Here is a 22,336-nt window from a genome sequence, read left to right on the forward strand (position 1 = left end):
TGATTGTGTCAAACAGTTGTCTCACTAAAAATGGCGACATGCCGATCAAATATACCCAAAACTACCAAATCAGATATTTAAAATAACAGCTACTAAAATCATAAAATGAAAACTTTTGTCAATGTAACTAGCCAGCTACTCTTGCCATGTTGGTGAGAATAACAAACTGGGATATGACGTAATTTATATTTGAATCTGTGGGTCTTAGAAAATATTTAAAATTGATAGCAGACTGTAGCAACGAAATGACGCTTTGAGAGAAAATGCTACAGTATTTTAAGGCTGCGCAGCGCAGCGCTTTCAAGTTTTGACCACTAGGTGTCCCACGGACTCCACACTGGGTGTTTCATTTGGAACTCTTCAGTAGAGGAAGAAGCGGCAACCACAACACCTTCGATAAAGGTAATATACGTTCAAAGAACGACCTTTCAACTTTTGATCAAAGAGAAACATTCGTATTTTGATTAGATGTCACAAGTATTGCCCACTGACATATTAAGATCGTTGTTTTCAAGTGTTCCGTACGCCAAACGCTTCGGATGTACTTTAGCAAATAAGTGGCTAACGAGGGTTAGCCAACTAACTGCCATCAATGTGTTTTTTTCATAACATGGAAATGAAGAGTTTCCGAAACTTTCAATAAAGTAAATGCTCCTTCGCGGAGGGGGACAGTAAAACCAAGTACGATATAAAATGTCTGAAGTATAAATTATGGACCGTCGTGTGTTACTCTTCAAAAGTTGACAGTCTGGAACTTTGAAAGCTAAGAGCTCAGGCTAGCAGGTAACATTTCTCTCTGAAGCGTTTGCCTCAAGGGCATCGACTCGGTCGAATTAAGGATTGCTTACGCGTAGAAATGTGTTTTCTTGAGCGTTTCAGGTGCTTGTTTTGTTTTCACACTACCTACCAACAACCTCGGGGTTGGCGATACGTGTCGACGTACCGCGCTTTATTTCGGTCGTGTTGCTTTAGTCGTGGGTGACCCTATCCAATGCAATGTCCTCCCACGCACACCTTATTTTTTACGTGACAGAACCTTACATGCGTATTACTTGGTCATTCTAAATAAAATTTCAAAAGACTTGAAATATAATGTTTCTCAGATAAACCAGTGAAGATGTCAAAAGATTTATTCTCGCGGTCCCACTGTATGGACAGACTGCGAGATGTACGAGTCATTAATCTTAGTTCAAAAGGACACAGTCGATGTCAAAATCGATTTGCAGTTTTCACACTCAGTCATAAACTCGTTCGTTTCATGTTTTAAGCCTAATGCTCCAGGCAGCATGTTTGACATGCTGCCCATGTTTGATAGTGTAGTGGTACACTAGCCTGGCTTGTTGGACATGGACAAGATGGGATCAGTTATCACTCAGTGGCTGTGTGAATCATTGTTCATTCCTAGCATCGGCTCCAGCAACCACTCGCTTTCTGCAAAATGGTGGCTAGATGGATAAAGTTTCTCAAAAACACTGCAGCGCCACAAAATGTTTTGTGAACAGACCATAATGAGCAGGAGTAAGAACAGTCAATTTTGATCAAATTGATATTTTTGAACATTTTCATGAACGTGTTTTTGTGTCCTATAATTATGTAGATGGAGTGACTCCACCTTATTCTTGCACATGTCCTTTTTGTTTCTTCATAACTCAGCTGTCACAATGGCACACACTTTCCTTCCTCTTTACGTGCTGGTCTGCACATTATATTCTCAAGTTTTCTCAGACTCTCTGTTGTAAGAAGTGAACTAGTCTTTGGCTTCAGCATTCAACACATTGGATGCAGATCACCTTAATCTTTATCTGTTCATGTGTGTGTCACTCCTATTGCTTTAGTTAAAGCATGGCAATGACGGGCCAAAGCTCATGCTCTTCCATGAGCAACCACACCAAGGAACGTGTCACCATGGCCAAGGTGACGCTGGAGAATTTCTACAGCAACCTAATTGCCCAGCATGAAGAGAGAGAGATGAGGTAACAATAACATTAATTTGTCACATTGGAGTGCTTGAAATAAGCATTTTCTGTCAAATATTTTATCTGCTAGAAATAGCGAATGTCAAAAATTGTAGTAAACTGTAAAAATTGTTGCTCAGGCAGAAGAAACTGGAGAAGGTCATGGATCAAGAAGGACTGGCTGATGAAGAAGTGAGTGAATTGTTAGACTTAGAAGTAATGGGGGGCAAAATAATATTTGCTTTGTAATAATGACAATCTTCTGTCTTTAGAAAAGTCGTCGGCGTACTGAGCATGCAAGGAAAGAGACCGACTTTCTTCGTCTGAAGCGTACACGACTGGGTTTGGAAGATTTCGATTCCCTGAAGGTGATTGGCCGTGGAGCATTTGGAGAGGTAAAACCAACATTCCTTAGTACAGTGGTACCTCGGTTCTCGAACGCCTCACAGTTCGAACAAATCTGAGTTCGAACAAAATATTCGAGATATTCTTGCTTCGGCGTTCGAACACCAATCGGTGTCACAATGCAATCAGTGTTCGAACGCCAATACGACGCGTGAGTGCGTACGCGAGGGTGGGCTGTGACCAACTGTTGTCGCTTGCGGACGTGCTGTGTTTTGCTCTAGCGTTTAATATAGGTGTACGAAGAGTTTTAGCCCCTAATCATGCCTCCAAAGAAAGTAAGTGCTGCTTAAAGTGACAAAAGAAAAGTAGTCTGTACAACTATTGCATTTAATAAATAAATAATCGCAAAATATGAAGGAGGTGTGCGCGTGTCTGATCTGGCTAGGGAATACATACAGCATGGCGAAATCTACGATCAGTACGATATTAAAGAATAAAGAGGCTGTGAAATCTAGTGATGTTACTGTGGGAGTGAGAGCAAGTGTCATTGGATAGATATTTTAAGAGAAAAGAACATCCTGTAGCCGAGTCATCCGTAGCTGTCACGTTCCGAGCGAGAGTGACAGCAGCTGACTCGTCGGTAAGTAGTGGAATGTTTGTGATCCCAAAGCAGGCGGCAGAGACGTACTACCCAAGCAGGATGTTTATTCACAAATAAAAGAAAACACAGCGAGTAAGAAGGCAGGGGGTGATCCGACCCGCTTACTACGCCAAAAAGCAAATGGCACACGAGGGTGCAAACTTACGCAATCCCGGAAGATGACATAAATTTACGGGACGCAGGGAAAATACCTGGGACCGGATACACTCGCACATCGAAGGAAGAGTCCAGGTACGGTGGCGAGTTGAGTCAATCATCCGGCATTGGCGAGGTGATCGCGAACCATATAAATGCCCGGTGTCCATGATTTGAAAATTGACAGCAGGTGGAGAACGGCCGGGAGAGGACCCCCCCCCCCCCCCAACTCGCAAGTGACAGCAGCAAAGAGATGGTTTCGGTGTTCGAAAAAATCGCTTTTCGAACAGGGTCCTGGAACGAATTATGGTCGAGAACCGAGGTATCAGTGTATTACATTTTGGATGACTACATCATGATCAATGCGTCCTCAGCCTTCTCTAGTTGGATAAGCATTGCCAAAGAAAAAAAATCATCAGTGACATGTGCAAGCACGTCATGGTCAAAGTCACACAGGCCACACGAAAACAGCTCAAGTGTTCATCAGACTTGTATCAGCAATGTTTTGTCTCGCTTTCTTGCAGGTGCGTCTGGTGCAGAAGAAGGACACTGGCCACGTCTACGCCATGAAGATCCTTCGCAAAGCTGACATGCTGGAGAAAGAACAAGTGAGGCCGCTGGTGGGGCAGTGCTGCTCCTGATCTGCTGTCATTCGCTTTAATGGCGATTTGATGCCGATTAGGTGGGTCACATACGTGCTGAGCGGGACATCCTGGTGGAAGCGGACAGCCTGTGGGTGGTCAAGATGTTCTATAGTTTTCAGGATAAGATGAACCTCTACCTCATCATGGAGTTCCTGCCTGGCGGTATGCGTTTCCCCCGCAGAAGCAAAGACCATAAATCAATGGGATGAAAGTAAGAGTGTGGTTGCATCTGGTGTTGCTTTTATCCTTTCAGGAGACATGATGACCCTGCTGATGAAGAAGGACACCCTGACAGAGGAGGCCACTCAGTTCTACATCGCAGAGACAGTCCTGGCCATCGACTCCATCCATCAGCTGGGCTTCATCCACAGAGACATTAAGCCAGACAACCTCTTGCTGGATTCCAAGGTCAATTACCAGAAAGTTTTGCTTATGATTCACACATTTAAAAACCCACTGTCAAAATCGTGATTGTTGGTACATATTGCAACCATGTGGAATATCATCACATACAATCTAAGGCTAGATAATATAATATTTTTTGCTTTTATTTTCTCACCTTCTTGGATTTGCTTCATTTCTGATGATAGCAAACAAGTTTTGAAACATGTTTTAAGATGGCAAGTTTTCCCCCCAGCATCAACTTGCCTCAACTTCACAAAAACACGAGTTGCTTCCTTTATATGGGGGTGTTTTATGAAAAATTGCCTTGTTACAGGTTCGGAGAGATCGCAGCAGAGAAATGACCACAAACAACGACTGTATATATATACAGTAAAGTCTCGTTATATCGATATTCAAGGGAGTCCGACAGTTTTCATACAAACATATTTTCACTTCACGTACAACACATGCAAATAACATAAATATAAGCATCATAGAACGAGTGGTCAGTTTTCAATTTTGGATTCGAATTGACTCCATTCCAGCGATATATAATTTCAAAGTACACAAAGTAACTAATGTTCACTGTTGGTCTGATAAGACCAGAAGGGTGCCGTGTCTCCTGTGGGTTGCTGGTATCTCCTTTATATAGCTCCTACATTTCATTCTCCTTTTCAATCATTTGCTTGCAATGGATAAATATGCGCAATTAAAATAATGTGCAGTTAACATAATGTGCAATTAATATTCAAAACTATAAATCTACTTGCAAAAATGTCTCAATTGTTAAAATCTTGCTTTACACAGTGTCGTCTGTGTAAGCTCTCAGTCGTACAGGAGTGGTCCATCGATGAGAAGGTTTCTTCAGCCGTCATCTGTACAAAGTGAAGGTTTCGGACGTTTCGCCTCCTATCCAAGAGGCTTCGTCAGCTAACTAAAGTCTGACTGGTCGTATCGGCCCCATTTATATATCCCTAATGTCCAGACCTGGTGGCGCCGGACACAGCTATGATAGGTCCCTACTCTCAGGTTGGGGGGGGGGGGGGGGGCGCGGGACCCCCCCCTGTGGCCCCACTGATTGTTCCTACATTCCTGACTAACGATTGGCCTATTACACCCACTCCCCCCGGTATCACCTCATCAGCATAACGACCCTCATCAGCATTGCGAAAGTTGCCTAACCTGTTTTGCCTGAGCAGGCTATTGTATGAACGATCCAAATTGAACCTCACACCACCAGACCGGTTTAATGAAGGATTTTGTTGTTTTATAAGAATCGCCTCTTTTACCCCCCTTTCAAACCATCTATGTTCTTTCGCTAAGATTTTAACTAATTTTTAATTTTACACAGTGTCTGAAACTCGTGACAAAAAGTTAGCAGAAACCAGGGCAGACAACTCTGAAAAGTTGCCTGCCCGGCCATAAAGTTGCCTGCCCCATTTTTCACAACTTGAAACACAGACGACTAATCGTAACTATCCCTTGCTGAAGATTTTGCTCCAGTTGTCGTTTGTCCATACACTTCCCGGCAGGTTGCACAATGCAATGTTTGCGTTGTGTTGTCTGCTACACACCACGTAAACTCCTCTTTCCACGATGCTTTTAATAATAATACATTTAATTTCTAAGCACCTTTCAAAACTCTCAAGGACACTTTACAGTCCTGGATAATGTACGTTTATGTTTTGTAGCGTCATAAATTTCTTTAGCTTCATTTGAATCTTTTTTCTGGGGCTGAGGTTCTGTGAATCTACTTTGGAAAATGATATGCGAATGCACAACCTTATAACACTCGGGGAAGCACGAAGCAGGGTTCTGATTGGCTGCCGTGTCGAGTATGCAAATTGGCAAACGAACCGAAATTCCAAAATTTCCAAATCGAACGAAGATTTCGAAATCGGAATAATTTATTCAGATTTTGAAATCATTCAAACGTTTGCTTTATTGAATAAAGCAAACGGTTGATTCGAAAAATATATACAGTAAAGTCTCGTTATATCGATATTCAAGGGAGTCCGAAAAAATATCGATATAACCGGGACTATCGATATATCCGACCCTGTTTGCATGTAATTTTCTCCGTGCGTGCATAGAAATAGTATCGATATAACCGGGACTATCGATATATCCGATATCGATATAACGAGACTTTACTGTATATATTGATAAAACACACAGCAATTTACAGCATTTCCCGATCATGAGTAATTACGCTAGACACAGACTGTCACCTCTATGCCCCCACGTAAAGACTCCAACATCACGGTTAAGATCCAGAATAGTATACCTTACCGTTGACAGAGGGCGGAGAGCCGGCAAAAACACCCCGGTAGAGTAATCTGGACTGGAAAACCCAAAGCTGGACACTCGTGCACAGTTCACAGCAGACTCTAACCGATATTGAGGAAACCCCCATCTTATAGACCCAACTCACGCAAGAACAAGTGGCCAGTTTGTCCCCTCTAGAGACGAGTCATTTCTCCCCCCTCGCTCAGCCTTGAAACCAGATGCTCCAAAAAACATGTTGTGTATGATACATCGTCGAGCGTATGAGAAAATGAGCAGTTCATGCAGGAAAATACAAAACATAGATAAGTGCGGAACAAGCGATAAAACAAGTGGTACCAGGTGTTCATGATCAGTGTGAAAGAAATACAGAAAGTGGCAAACAAATTGTATAACCATATAGGTCAGCTCAGGACACCAATTTCTTTCTTCAGGGGGATAAAAAAAATCCCATTTGTCAAAACAAATGTACTTAAACACCATCCTTAACTTGAAAATGTTCATCAATTTAACAAAATTTGCATATCTGTCGTTGGAAGAGTAATGCAGCACCTCCTGCAGCTCTCACATTATTTTCTCTAGAGCTTTTTAGGGCATCTCTGCAAAATATTTGAACTTGGAAGCACATATCACAGGTCAACCTCCATGTCAATAAATCACTGCTTTTACAACAAATAAGTGAGCATGATGTTGTTGGAAGTGTTCATCATCCGTTATTCCGTGATTGCCTTTCACAGAGATTCTTAAAAAAAATAATGTGAAAAATTATTCTGAACAATAACGTAAATTAATTGATGAATGCTTCAGCCCTAACATGACTGCAGGGACGCTTATGTGCTAAGGGTTCTCTGTGTTGATATTTCAGGGTCATGTAAAGCTGTCTGACTTTGGACTGTGCACGGGCCTGAAGAGAGCTCATCGTACAGATTTCTACAAGAACCTGAATCATAGCTTACCCAGTGACCTCAGTAAGCAACAATCGAAAAATGTCATCACTTTGATAATCGGTGACATTGTTTTCTTGATGCTGTTCACGGTTCAATTTGAAACAGATTGAAATGGTGTACAGGGTATTTTAAAAACAATTTGTTGTTACTATAATTTCGTGAAGACGTTTTTCATAAAGTGATGCAACAAAAGCCATCGTCATTCCGCTGGATAAAATGAAAAACTTGAGGAAGTCTATTTAATTAACATGTCATCAGTAGCAACAGCAAATGTTGTCAGGGCATAAGCATCAAATTATGGAGAGTCATTAATGTCTATTTACTTGAGCGCTGCTAACGCTAAACTCTGGCAACAGACGACATACAAAACAATATCAGTGTAATTCAATACTCTTTTGAACTTGTTTGAAGTAGTCAAATAATTCAAGAACCCAGAGGAGCCCGAGTTTGGTGTCCTGTTCTATCTTTTGTTGCTTTGCTTGTTTGAAAGCGTTGCAAAACTGACCGATTGTCCCTATGCAGCATTTCAGAACATGAACTCCAAGAGAAAAGCAGAGACCTGGAAGAGAAATAGGAGGCAGTTGGTATGAGCAATATCTTTATTTACTATTCAATCTTCCAAATTAAGTTGATTTTCTCTGTATCTACCCCGGTCAAGGATGACGCTTCGTACTGATGTCACAACATTTATAGTGAAACACTTGGAACACAGTGAAAACTATAAAGGACATTGAAACAACATTACAATAAATTCGACAAAACATACAGTAAATAAGTAAATCAATAACGTACCGTGTGCACCTTATTAACCGAAAGTAGATAAACGTTGACGTAGACTTTTGACTGTCGTTCTCTAGCTAGCCCAGGGGTCGGCAACCTTTACGACTCAAAGAGCCATTTGGACGCATTTCCCACAGAAAAGAAAACACTGGGAGCCACAAAATCCTTTTGACATTTAAAATGAAGACACTGCATCTTTTCATCATTGTTTTTTACCTTTATAGATGCATAAACAAACTATAGTGTGTTGCATTTATGAATCAATGAACTGTTACAGAGAAGCGAAATTACATTTCTGCACGCAACAAAAACATTTTAAACTCTGAAAAAAAGATGTTGGGTTGAAGATTACTTTCAAATATAATACTCAATGTCTATTTGAAAAAAAAAAGAATATTTGCAAAATGGCAAATACAATATTTATCACCTGGTTAATGTGATTTCTGCTCCTGCACCTCAGCGCACAGCCTCTGCACATCAGGGCTGTATGACGTTACCTTCATCTTCACACAGGACTAAGCTGTCGTCTGCCAGACGTAAGCGATGTCTGTTTGTAAGGCGAACGAATCTGCCCACGTATCATTAAACGTTCTGTTTTCTTCAGACACTTTTCTTAGATTTATCCATAGTTGACCGACCTGGGGGTCGAAAAATTCAAGAAATCGTGCGCAATTTGGCGGTTGTGACCGGATATACGTCCACTGTCGATGGTTGTGACGTATATTATGAGCGACAATTTTTTTTAATTAATATTAAAGTTTTATTTTGTATTATTTATAATCACCATAATATTCAAATTTAGAATTACATTTTAAAAACGAACGAACTAAAATAATATACATTGAATTAAATACTCATTTATTTTCTAAAGCCGCAGGGAGCCACAGCACGGGGGTGAAAGAGCCATATGCGGCTCCGGAGCCGCAGGTTGCCGACGCCTGATCTAGCCGTTACTCTGCTTCTGTCTCTCTCTAGCATTCTCGTTCTGTCTGTCTCGCCTTGCTCTCGTTTATCGAAACACATGACATGGAAGCGGAAGCGATTATGACAAAAACATTATAAAGTATCGAAGACGATTTTAAGAAAAACACACACACACACAGGTTCGCATAGAAACGTTAAACACTTTTACAGAACAAGACCAAATAAATTATATTTTGTTGTCATGGAAACCAACGACAATATACCCGCCAGTTACATTCACTTTTGGGGAATGTGGACTTAAAGGACAACCGACACCATTTTTTTGTTTCCTAACCGACATCAGAAAAACGGTTTATAGCATCTAAAATACCAAAAACATGCAGGCTAATATTTTTAGTTAAATGCAAAACACCAATAAAAATGAGTTAGTGTCCCAAAACTACTTCAAAATGACCAATGGTGAGTTTCAGAAGGTCTCGGCCTCTTGTTTGTGATGTCACGCCAGGATGTCTTGCCTGATTCAAATAGTTCTGAAGAGGAAAATAAATGTTTGCAATCGATTAAAGCGGTCCTTCCGTATCAATTTGCGCCGTCAGGACTTCAATGTAGCATCTGAGAAAATGCACAAGATGGCGCCCAAGCTCCGTTGGAAATGAGCTGATTTGTCTGCTGGGAATTTGTGTCAACTTAACACCTTTATGCGTTTTCCTGCAATTAGTAGTCTTGGTGCGACACACAACGATTCACTATCACGTTATTTATGTAGTTTTCCTTCTAATTTCGTGACCAGCATGGTGTTTTCAAATGAAAAAAAGGGTCCAAAATGCATTGGGTGTTGCTTTGTCGGTCAGGGGCGTTCTGAATGTGACGTCACGTCAGGCATCGTCATCAACTTGAAAACAAGACTTCCTGAATATTCAGCATGAGTCTTAAAACGTAAAATATAGCTAGATGCAGTGGAATCTTTGTAAAATGCACTCAGTAGAAGTCATTTGAAGTGATTTCACAAATTATGGACACAACTAGTCCAGAGATGTCAGTTGTCCTTTAAAGGACAACCGACATCACTTTTTTGTTTCCTAACTGACATCAGAAAAACATTTTATAGCATCTGAAATACCCAAAACACACAGTATGATATTTTTAGTCAAAACACCATTAAAATGACTTAAAGTGTCTAAAAAGTACTTCAATTTGAAACCGGAAGTGGTCAGTTTCAGAAGGTCCCGCCCTCATGTTCGTGGTGTCACGGCAGGACGTCTTGACTTGCTCGAGAATCAAAACAATGGCTTCAGATTCGGAGAATTTGCTTTCTTGTTACTCATCCAGTTATGAATATGATTCATATAGTTCTGAAGAAGAAAGCATACATGTTTGCAATCAATTAAATAATTTATTCCGTGTCATTTTGAGGCATCAGGGGTGGGAAATGTCGCACCTAAAAAAGGCAGAACATGGCGACAAAGTCGTGTCAGGAAATAATCAGCCCGTTTCCACAGGCCGATTAATTCCTTACATGGAGCTTTGACGCCCTCTCTGCCTCTTTGTGGTCCTACACGACGTTTTCAGACCAAAGTACAGCAAAATGCATTGACGTGATGGAAGGACTGCTACAATGTGGCCTTTTTTCGGTCAGGGGCGTTCCTTCAGTGACGTAACGTACGGACTTGTCACCAACTCAAAAACAAGACTTCCGGAATATTCAGCGCAAGTCTTAAAATGTAAAATATAGTTATATGCGGTGGAATCTTTGTAAAATACGCTCAGTAGAAGTAATTTGAAGCCATTTTACAAATTATGGACACAATTTGTCCGGAGACGTCGTCCTTTAAGCATTCGGGTATCAATATGATGCAGTTGCACCCTAGCACAAAATTGTGACTTTCAGGAGTCACAACTTCATTGAACTTCACTCTTCAAGTCCGGGCCACCTTGAATCATAATATTTATTTGACAATTTATTCTATCAGTCATGTAGAAAAGCGGCCATTAGAATAAAAAAGTGTCATTTTCTATTGTTAGTTCTCCACATCAGAATCTAATTGTTGAGAATAAAAGTTAAACAACATCTCCTGTTATTATTTCATACTTACCCGGAGTGCTTCTCGTTCAGGCCTTCTCCACTGTGGGAACGCCGGACTACATTGCTCCTGAGGTTTTTATGCAAAATGGCTACAATAAACTCTGTGACTGGTGGAGTCTCGGAGTCATCATGTATGAGATGCTGATAGGTAAGTTTTGTCATTCTCACATGACATTCAGTTGGCACGTTAACGTGGCCAGTTAAGATTAAAAAAAAAACCTGTGTGGTGTGTGTGTCTCCTGCGCTTTGTCCAGGTTATCCACCGTTCTGCTCGGAGACACCTCAGGAGACGTATAGGAAAGTGATGTACTGGCGGGAGACGCTCACCTTTCCCCCAGAAGTGCCTATTTCAGAAAAGGCCAAAGACCTCATTCTCAGGTAGGACCACTTGGATCACATCCTCATTTTGTTTACTTTTCCTTAATTGTCTTCAGTTTCATCAAAGCCTTTGTCATGGTGCCATTTTTAACGAACACATAAAATTTCTCAATAGTGGGACTATTAAAGGCTTTCTGATTCTGATAATATGATGCCTCTTTTGAATGTGACAAACTCAGGTTCTGTTGCGAAGAGGAGCACAGAACTGGTGCTGCTGGTGTGGAGGAAATCAAGTCCAATCCGTTTTTCGAAGGCGTGGACTACAACCATATCAGGTCTGACTTCTTTTCGAATTTGAGCAGAAATTTGCACAGATTCTTGATGACTAAACCTAAGAATGTGCAGAAAAGATTTGGTGGCAACACATTTGCTTGGTTAACAATGACAAAGCATTGTTGTAATTTGACATTACGGCATAGTGCGCATGTTATTTATGCACATTCATAGAATACAAGTGAGTGATATTTATCTTTGTCCTGATGAGAATATGGCGCCAAAGTGGCTGTCCATAACTTTGACAATGGCAGGGTGGAAAGCAACTTCTTCCTATTAGGGAGACAAGACCCATGACAGGAACTAGCTAAGACACACACCTGTCCTGTAATTAGAGTCTCATGTAATAGGGTGGTTCGCCCAGTGTAGTTGTACATCACACAGTCCGGAACTTTTGAGATGTCGCCAAATGACTGGACGTGACAACCTGCTTGGTTCTGCAGAGAACGGCCTGCCGCCATCCCCATTGAGATCAAAAGCATCGACGACACATCCAACTTTGACGAATTCCCCGATTCGGACATCCTCACACCAACAGGTATGATTGCGGTCTTAAGTTTATTCTAGGGACTCGGGTAACGGCCGATCATCTATTTTGAATTTGGCCTCTCGACAAGTGCAACTTGCGCTGTGCTGGGTTCTTACCTGCGCACTGAGCAATTTAGATCTCATTAATATCGAGCAACCCCAATAGTCATCAAATATGCATTTCATGCATCAAGAATGATAACCCGAGAAGTAGCTGTCCTTGAAAGGCATAAAGAACAACCAACAATTTTTTTGTTTCCTAACTGATATCAGAAAAACGTTTTAGTGCATCTAATATACCCAAAACACACAGGCTGATATTTTTAGTCAAATGCAAAACACCAATAAATTCCCCATTGCGGGACGAATAAAGGTATTCTGATTCTGATTCTGATTCTGAAAATGAGTTAGTGTCCCAAAACTACTTCAAAATGACCCCGGAAATGGTGTTTCAGAAGGTCCCGCCCTCTTGTTTGTGATGTCACGCCAGGACGTCTTGCCTTGCTCTAGAATCAAAACAATGGCTTCAGATTCAGAGAAGATGCTTTCTTTGTTATTCATCCAGTTATACGATTCAAATAGTTCTGAAGAGGAAAGCCTAAATGTTTGCAATCGATTAAAGAAGTCCTTCCACATCAATTCGAGCCATTAGGACTCCAATGTAGCGTCCCAGAAAATGCACTAGATGGCGCCCAAGCTCCGTTGGAAATGGGCTGATTTGTCTGCTCGGAATTTGTGTCAACTAGTGTCAAATAATAGTCTTGGGGCGGCAACACACAACGATTCACCATCGCGTTATGTGTTTTCCTTCTAATTTTGCCATCAACACGAAGTTTTCAGACCGAAGTACCCAAAATGCATTGTCTGTCGCTTTCTTGGTCAGGGGCGTTCCTGACGTGACGTCAGGAATTGTCACAAAGACAAGAGTGGCTGCCTTTCCAGCAGCTCCTGTATTTTGTTTTTCTACTTTCATTCCTTTCATAACTTTGCTGCTGTGCAATGTAAATTTCTCCATTGCGAGATTAATAAAGGCAAATCCAATCCAACTCGAAAACAAGACTTCCTGAATATTCAGCTCGAGTCTTAAACCGTAAAATATAGCTATATGCTGTGGAATCTTTGTAAAATACGCGAAGTAGAAGTCATTTCAAGTGAGTTTACAAATTATGGACACAACTTGGTGTCCTTGAAGACCCGACAGGTACAACATATGAAGCCAATTTTTGACTCGATTTCTACTTTGGATTGACAAGCAGTATCATTTCTAGTCAACGTTTGTTAACTTGACATACGCACGTGTGATCCTGCAGCCACTCAGGTGTCCAACCACTCGGATGCTGGCCTGAAGAATAAAGATTGGGTGTTCATCAACTACACCTACAAGCGCTTCGAAGGCCTCACCGCCCGAGGAGCCATCCCCACATACATGAAGTCCACCAAAAGATGAAGTCGCCTCAGCAAACAAGTCCTTGTCCAAACACTTGTCCTGACAAGCACCTCCGCAGCGAGACGCTTATTTTGTTTTGAAAAGGACTCCCGCCGATCACTTTGCACCGTGGAAACCGCTGCCTTCATGTTTTTCCGAATTGACTCTTTCTGATGCTTCCAGGGCAGCATTCCTACTTTTTCAAGGATTCTCTTCTCTTGACTTTTCTGCCGGCGGACATGGCGGTGAAATGTTTGTTTTGAACTGCAACACCAGCTCCGTCACATTCCCTCCTTTCAAAGCGACCATCGTTCTTCCTCTTTCCAACCAGCAGGTTCTGCTATTTCTCACCACTTTGTACGTGTTTAGTAGACACTTGACAGGTGCCGAGTGCTCTCTTCAGGGATTTTGTCCAAATATGTTGGCTATGAGTACTGCATGATGTCCAACCAAAGACTGTATGAAGAACCTCTTTTTCACGTCCCTGCATAATAATTTCAAATGGTCATTTTATACGATATTTTCTTGATGATGACAAGAGGGAATTTTAACACGCTACAGCATAATAGCACCTTATGTGATGTCCTTTTGAGAAGGGGTCTACACCCCAAGCTCCTAAAAAAATTCCTGTGAAATGAAACTAATTTCCATTAAGCAAATTCAAAAGTCTCCTCAAAGCTCCCCATAAAGATGACAGAAGCACATTCGTCTGTTTCTTGTCCAACCAAACTCAAGCAATCTGACTCCCCTTTTCTCGAGTCCTTCGTATGATTTGTTGAAAGCTTGAGTCTGCGCCATGCGTTTTATTTTTAAACCTGCTCACGGCTTGGCCGTGCGGCAACGCATAATGTTCACTTTTGATCTGTAATGAGAGGGCTAAGCAGCTCCAGCGTCTACAATATCCATACTGCTGTCTTCCAAAACGAATGTAAGTCTTATGGTTTGATTTCCGACAACAATTCCAAAAGCTGATTGTTTGAATGTACAATAATTGAAGGTAACCGTAATGATCAAAGGCTTGAATTGACATCTACAAGTTTTCCTTGGTTTTAACATGACCTTCTGTCTTTCGAATCGCCGAAGTCTTCAATTTTACCATTGGATATGACAATTATTTGATGAATGCACACACAAGTCAGGTTCCACCATATGCAAATGATGCTATCCAAAGCCGTGACATAGATTCGTGTGACAAGCACATTGTCACACTTCTGAGCCCACCGCTTGTATGACTTTTTAGCATTGCAAAGTGTTTTCTGACTGTCTCATCATATTGCCTTATTACATGACATTTAATTAATTATGTGACATTTAATTAATTTTTAATGAAAGGAAATTGTCTTCCACATCCAGTTGTGTGAACGTTTAGCGTGTGTAGTGTATGAAGAAAAAATTGAGCACATTATATTTTAGAAGAGCTTCCAGTGGACATTGTACTTTTTGTCAGGGTACTTTTCTTTTTGGGGGTGGGGGGGGGGTGTTACTGGAGTAATTGTGTTTCTTTCCAGAGCAATAGAGTGTGTTATGTGACAAGATCTGTTTGTTGTTGCAAAGGTATTTTGCTAATGTGTGTATCTGTTTTCTAGTCATCTGGAAGTGCGAGTGAAGGGATTTGGGAAGGTCGATGTACAGTATAATTATTTAAAGGACAACAGATGTCTCCGGACAAGTTGTGTCCATAATTTGTAAAATGGCTTCAAATGACTTTTGAGCGTATTTTACAAAGATTCCACCGCATCATGCTATATTTTACGTTTTAAGACTCTCGCTGAATATTCCGGAAGTCTTGTTTTTGAGTAGGTGACAAGTCCGTACGTTACGTCACTGAAGGAACGCCCCTGACCGAAAAAAGGCCACATTGTAGCAGTCCTTCCATCACGTCAATGCATTTTGCTGTACTTTGGTCTGAAAACGTCGTGTAGGACCACAAAGAGGCAGAGAGGGCGTCAAAGCTCCATGTAAGGAATTAATCGGCCTGTGGAAACGGGCTGATTATTTCCTTACACGGCTTTGTCGCCATGTTCTGCCTTTTTGGGTGCGACATTTCCCACCTCTGAAGCCTCAAAATGACACGGAATAAATTCTTTAATCGATTGCAAACATGTATGCTTTCTTCTTCAGAACTATTTGAATCATATTCATAACTGGATGAGTAACAAGAAAGCATATTCTCCGAATCTGAAGCCATTGTTTTGATTCTCGAGCAAGGCAAGATGTCTTGCCGTGACACCACGAACATGGGGGCGGGACCTTCTGAAACCGGCCACTTCCGGTTTCAAATCGAAGTACTTTTTAGACACTTTAAGTCATTTTTATTGGTGTTTTGCATTTGACTAAAAATATACTGCATCGCAGTTTTTGGTATTTTAGATGCTGTAAAATGTTTTTCTGATGTCAGTTAGGAAACAAAAAAGTGACGTCGGTTGTCCTTTAAGGGAGCAAGTAAATATCCATGTCAGACGAAAATAAAAATGACTTACAAATTTTGACACACCACAGAGAAAATTGTTACCAAGCATACCAAATTTGAATGAATTAAAAAAACACATGAAGCACAGAAAACAGGATTTGTTACCTACCGATTTACCTAATCCAGGCCACACTAACAACTGACTGTTGTATTAGTTGCATTTACAAGCATTTTCTTGCTTGGATTTAGTTGTCTAGGGCCAAATTGGACTGGTTGGAGTGGGAAAAAGGGGGAAGGGTCAAGTAGTTGAGGCACTCAGGAGGCACACGTGACCCGGTCCATCAGCACCTCCAGCTAACAGGCTTCGGGTTGCTCCTGGTGCTTGGTGCTGTTTTGTTATTTTGTTTGCTATGTGACAATGAATTACTCTGCACTTGACTGTGTTGTCTCCCTCACTGCATTTCACTATTGAGAATAATGGGCAGCCAGATTTAAAGGACAACCGACGTCTCCGGACAAGCCGCCAGAAGAGGGCATCCAAGTTCCATATAAGGAATTTATCAGCCTGTGGAAGCGGAGGTGGCCACTGGAGGTCGCCATTTTGTGCCTCTTTTTTTGGGGTGAGAGATTTTCTCCCAATGTTGCCTCAAAATGTCACATATATTCTTTAATCGATAGCAAACATGTATGCTTTCCTCTTCAGAACTATTTGAATCATATTCATAACTGGATGTGTAACAAGAAAGCATATTCTCTGAATCTGAAGCCATTGTTTTGATTCACAAGCAATGCAAGACGTCTTGGCGTGACGTCACAAACTGGGGGCGGGACTTTCTGAAAATGCCCAATTCGCAGCTCACTTTTTTTGCAGATTTTGGACACTTTAATCACTTTTTATTGGTGTTTTGCATTTGACTAAAAATATCGTACTGCGTGTTTTGGGTATTTTAGATGCTATAAAACGTTTTTCTGATGTCAGTTAAAAAACAAAAAAGTGACGGTGATTGTCCTTTAAATGAATATGAAACAAAAGTTTGTGAAGGCCTACAGTGAATAAAGGACAACCAACGTCACTTTTTTGTTTCTTAACTGACATCAGAAAAACGTTTTATAGCATCTAAAATACCCAAAACACGCAGTATGATATTTTTAGTCAAAACACCATTAAAAGTGTCTAAAAAGTACTTCAATTTGAAACCGGAAGTGGCCAGTTTCAGAAGGTCCTACCTTCATGTTCGTGGTGTCACGGCAGGATGTCTTGACTTGCTCGAGAATCAAAACAATGGCTTCAGATTTGGAGAATATGCTTTCTTGTTACTCATCCAGTTATGAATATGATTCAAATAGTTCTGAAGAAGAAAGCATACATGTTTGCAATCGATTAAATAATTTATTCCGTGTCATTTTGAGGCATCAGGGGTGGGAAATGTCGCACCCAAAAAAGGCTGAACATGGCGACAAAGCCATGTAAGGAATTAATCAGCCCGTTTCCACAGGCTGATTAATTCCTTACATGGAGCTTTGTCTCCCTCTTCTGTCTCTTTTTGGTCCTACACTACGTTTTCAGACCAAAGTACAGCAAAATGCATTGACGTGATGGAATGACTGCTACAATGTGTCCTTTTTTCGGTCAGGGGCGTTCCTTTAGTGACGTCACGTACGGACCCGTCACCAACTCAAAAACAAGACTTGCAGAATATTCAGCGCAAGTCTTAAAACGTAAAATATAGCTATATGCGGTGGAATCTTTGTAAAATACGCTCAGAAGTAATTTGAAGCCATTTTACAAATTATGGACACAACTTGTCCGGAGACGTCGTCCTTTAAGCATTCAGGTATCAATATGATGCAGTTGCACCCTAACACAAAATTGTGACTTTCAGGAGTCACAACTTGATTGAACTTCACTCTTCAAGTCCGGGCCACCTTGAATCATAACAATATTTACTTGACTATTTATTGTATCAGCCATGTAGAAAAGCGTCCATTAGAATAAATTTCATTTTCTATTGTTAGTTCTCTACATCAGAATCTAATTGTTGAGAATAAAAGTTAAACGACATCTCCTGTTATTATTTCATACTTACTTACGAGTGCTTCTCGTTCAGGCCTTCTCCACTGTGGGAACGCCGGACTACATTGCTCCTGAGGTTTTTATGCAAAATGGATACAATAAACTCTGTGACTGGTGGGGTCTCAGAGTCATCATGTATAAGATGCTGATAGGTAAGTTTCTCTTTGATTGACATCAAAGGACAAAGACATAAAGCAACGCTGAAAGGTGCTTTATACATTCCTTCATACCCCCAAGACATTTTGTCTGTAAAGAAGGCGACCACCAACGGGGCAACAGTGATATGTAAAGAAGGTAAAAATTCACTGATTACGAAAGGTGGGACAAAATATGGTATACATGTGTATGGAAAGTTGTACTATTTACATATTGAGAAAGAGACACAGATAAATGAAACAGATGAAAACACATATGATGGCATGAGATTAAGGCCTAAAACTAGTGAGGCCTTTCAGAAGCCTAATAAGAGAGCCCAAGAGTCATGTGTACAAGACAGGGATGCATGCGAAAATGCAGTCACAGAGATTAGGCCAAATGAACATAACCTCACACAACAAAGTGACACAAATGATGAACCTGAAAATAGAAGGTATCCTACTAGAGAAAGAAAGAAACCTAGTCACTTTGATGATTTTGTGATTGAGTATAGCGATAACGATGGGGCACACACCACAGTAGACTACTGTTACAGAGCTGTGTGTGGTGTTCCGCAAACATATGCAGAGGCTATGAGATCAACTTATTCACAAGAATGGGCAAAAGCCATAGATGAGGAAATTCAGTCATTAAATGACAACAAGACATTTACTGTAACAACCCTACCAGCGGGCAAGGAAACAGTGGGGGGTAAATGGGTATAAAGAGTTTGATGTTTCTCTTTATTTGTAGGTTAGGTAGGTTCGTTAAGTAGGTTCGTTATCAGATCTCCCAGGCAGGTGACGCGCAGAGATTGATCGTGGCGTGGAGTTGAGCAAGTCGTGCCGTGATGTCTGTCCGAAGCCCGGCGTTAGCCGGGCGTGAGTCCGAGATGAGTCTGATATGATTCTTCCCCGTGGTTCGCCCAATCTCTCTGTCCCGCGACAGCTTCTTTTATACAATTTGCAAGCGTGTGCTATGCGTCAGGGTGATACGCACATCAAGGAGATCAAGGAATTGAAAGACATGAAAGTGTTGAAAGGCGCACTTCAAAATCATACACTCGTGTGACGCAACAGGTATATGGGTATATGCTATCAAACGTGATGTAGATGTCAGAGACAAATATAAAGCACGATTTGTAGCAAAGGGCAAGAGCCAGGTGGAAAACAGACTATGGAGAGACGTTTTCACCAACAGCCAATCAAACAGGTATAAAAGAGTGGTGCTTCAAAAAGTAGCTCTGGAAAATGGCGAAAAGGATGATGGTCTAGTTTACAAACTAGAAAAATCACTTTACGGTTTCAAGCAATCTGGCCGAAACGGGAACAATGTCTTCCATGATTATTTAACCGATAATGAGTATAATCAAAACCCAGGTGATTATTGTATGTATGCCGAAGTGACAAGGTAATCAAAATCATATGGGATGGTGATTTCATTATTGATGACTACCAATACGCAAAAACAATTGTGTTTAAATGTGAAATGTGTAAGACAGAGTTCACATTGTTCTGTTTATCTTGGTTTACATTACAGCAAACTGAGTATAAGTGGGGGTGTTAAGAAAGTTAGATTGTATCCTCATTTTATGTAATGCTGTAATACTGAGCTGATCTGGCAACCCAGCCACTACGCGACATCACGTGACTTGACAGCGATAAAAACCAGTTTATATATACAGTAAAGTCTCGTTATATCGATATCGGTTATATCGATAGTACCGCTTATTACGATACTATTTTCATTTCCCTTGCACATTTCTAGTCTTTTTATGTATAATTAGTACCGTTTAGTACGCTACCCGGTTATTACGGTGCTCCTTTTCATCCCCCGCTGGCCATTTTTGTTGTTTATATCGATATATCCGTCGCGCCATTGGTCAACTTGGTCACATGTCTTGTTACGTGAGCCGCCATCGGTTGCGCCGTTGGTCGACTTGGTCACATGAGCCGCCATCGGTCGCGCTATTGGTCGACTTGGCCGTGTGACTTTGTCACGTGACACGCCATCGGTCGCGCCATTGGTCAACTTGGTCACGTGTCTTGGTTACGTGTCACGCCATCAGTCGCGCCATTGGTCGACTTGGTCAGGTGACTTGGTTACCTGCCCAGCACCCGTGTAGCAGAGCCATTTTCATTTTCAGACGCTAGCTCGTGTGTAGCAGACGAGATTGAAGTGTTTGTGTTAAAAGGTAAAAATGGGAAGCAGAAGAAGATTGATGACTTTTTTTAAATTGTATACATAATACAGTAAGATGTAAGCGTTGCAGTTTCCCTGTTGTGTTATGTACATGCCCACTGTACTGTATATGAATGCAATCGTTTTTTGCAACGTTTCTTGTTTTGTCTGCTGAAGCGCGATGATTTTGAAAATTATTAACATTCCATACTGTGTATTAAAGGACAGCCGATGTCACTTTTTATTCAAATGCAAATAAAAATGACTTCACGCCAAGACGTCTTGCATTGCTTGTGAATCCAAACAATGGCTTCAGATTCGGATAATATGCTTTCTTGTTACACATCCAGTTATGAATGTTTCAAATACACTGTAGTTCTGAAGATTAAAGCATACATGTTTGCAATCATTAAAGAATTATATGTGCCATTTTGAGGCAACATTGGGGGAACATCTCTCATCCAAAAAAAAGGGAGCTAATGGCCAGCTCCGTTTCTTATATGGCGCTTGGCTGCCCTATTTTGGCGGCTTTTGTTTAATGCAGTTCGGCGCAGGATCGGATATATCGATAGTCCAGGTTATATCGATATTTTGTCGGACTCCCTTGAATATCGATATAACGAGACTTTACTGTATGTTTTGGACTTCTCGTACGACGATGAACGCAGCGGTTGCTGTCTGTGCTTCGGCAATAAATATCCTACTTGTATGATCTAAACAAGAGGACTATCTCGACTCTTTATTCTCCCAAATGCATCGCGAAAGCGCTGAAGATCTCAACATAAAATACCCAAATCAGGCAGGCTGATATTTTTAGATAAATGAAAAACACCAATAAAAATGACTTCAAAATGAATCCGGAAATGGCCAGTTTCAGAAGGTCCCACCCCCATGTTCGTGACGTCACGCCAAGACATCTTGCCTTGCTCGAGAATCAAAACAATGGCTTCAGATTCTGAGATGTTTTCTTGTTACTCAGAATCAGAATCATCTTTATTGCCAAGTATGTAGAACACACAAGGCATTTGTTTCCGGTAGTACACGCTGCACTAGTATCGTTATCAAAAAAAAAAAACTGCTAAGCGGCACTATACAGTTCCATTTTGGCTACTGTTGTCATCCAATTATGAATATGATTCAAATAGTTCTGAAGAGGAAAGCATAAATGTTTGCAATTGATTCAAGGAGTCCTCCCATATCAATTCGAGCCGTCAATGACAGCAATGTAGCACCCAGAAAAAGCAGAAAATTGCGCCCAAGCTCCATTGGAAATGGGCTGATTTGTCAGCTGGGAATTTGTGTCAGCGAATATCAAATAGTTGTCTTGGTGCAACACACAACGATTCACCATGGCGTCATTTATGTGTTTTCCTTCTAATTTCGCCATCAACATGGATCAACATGAAGTTGTCAGACCAAACAAAGTACCCAAAATGCATTGTGTCGCTTTCTCGGTCAGGGGCGGTCCAAACGTGACGTCACATGGGGATCGTCATCAACTCGAAAACAAGACTTCATGAATATTCAGCGCAAGTCTTAAAATGTAAACTATAGATATATGCTGTGGAATCTTTGTAAAATACACTCAGTCGAAGTCATTTGAAGTGACTTTATAAATTATGGACATAATTTGTCCGGAGGCGTCGGTTGTCCTTTAATGCTTTAGGTTTAGTATTTCCAGCCCAAACACCCCCTCCAAACTTTGCTGCTGTGAAATGTAAATTTCTCCACTGCGAGACTAATAAAGGCAAATCCAATCCAAATGCTTCCCTCTGTCAAATGTTAGA

The 22,336-nt window shown here is 41.0% G+C and overlaps 1 protein-coding gene across 3 annotated transcripts; it reads left to right on the forward strand.

The window, feature by feature from the left end:
- Positions 1–319: 319 nt before the first annotated feature.
- On the forward strand, positions 320–22,306 carry LOC148903476 (serine/threonine-protein kinase 38). Of its 3 annotated transcripts, XR_016115876.1 has the most exons (15): positions 320–402; positions 1,836–1,973; positions 2,096–2,147; positions 2,228–2,350; positions 3,621–3,704; positions 3,779–3,902; positions 3,994–4,148; positions 7,276–7,378; positions 7,880–7,941; positions 11,175–11,292; positions 11,399–11,522; positions 11,702–11,797; positions 12,239–12,333; positions 18,268–19,079; positions 19,448–22,306. XR_016115876.1 is itself a non-coding variant. In XM_089003397.1 (14 exons), the coding sequence occupies exons 2-14, from the start codon at positions 1,843–1,845 to the stop codon at positions 18,306–18,308; spliced, it is 1,308 nt and encodes a 435-aa protein (XP_088859523.1). In that variant the 5' UTR covers positions 320–402; positions 1,836–1,842; the 3' UTR covers positions 18,309–22,306. The 3 variants fall into 3 exon arrangements, 2 of the variants coding, with proteins under 2 accessions (XP_088859523.1, XP_088859514.1); XM_089003397.1 differs by having other exon boundaries at positions 18,268–22,306; XM_089003388.1 differs by lacking the exons at positions 18,268–19,079; positions 19,448–22,306 and adding an exon at positions 13,634–16,254 and having other exon boundaries at positions 321–402.
- The last annotated feature ends 30 nt before the right edge of the window (positions 22,307–22,336 follow it).

The sequence above is a fragment of the Hippocampus bargibanti genome, linkage group LG01, assembly GCF_051943395.1.
Source record: "Hippocampus bargibanti isolate YZ-2025 linkage group LG01, ASM5194339v1, whole genome shotgun sequence".
In the NCBI taxonomy this organism is placed as follows: Eukaryota; Metazoa; Chordata; class Actinopteri; order Syngnathiformes; family Syngnathidae; genus Hippocampus; species Hippocampus bargibanti.

Excerpts from the sequence above, each read along its gene's own strand:
- LOC148903476 (XM_089003388.1), top strand. The coding sequence starts at position 1,843 with ATGGCAATGACGGGCCAAAGCTCATGCTCTTCCATGAGCAACCACACC. Across the intron at positions 2,148-2,227 it reads AAGGACTGGCTGATGAAGAA|AAAAGTCGTCGGCGTACTGA; the intron begins GTGAGTGAATTG and ends TTCTGTCTTTAG. Across the intron at positions 11,523-11,701 it reads GCCAAAGACCTCATTCTCAG|GTTCTGTTGCGAAGAGGAGC; the intron begins GTAGGACCACTT and ends TGACAAACTCAG.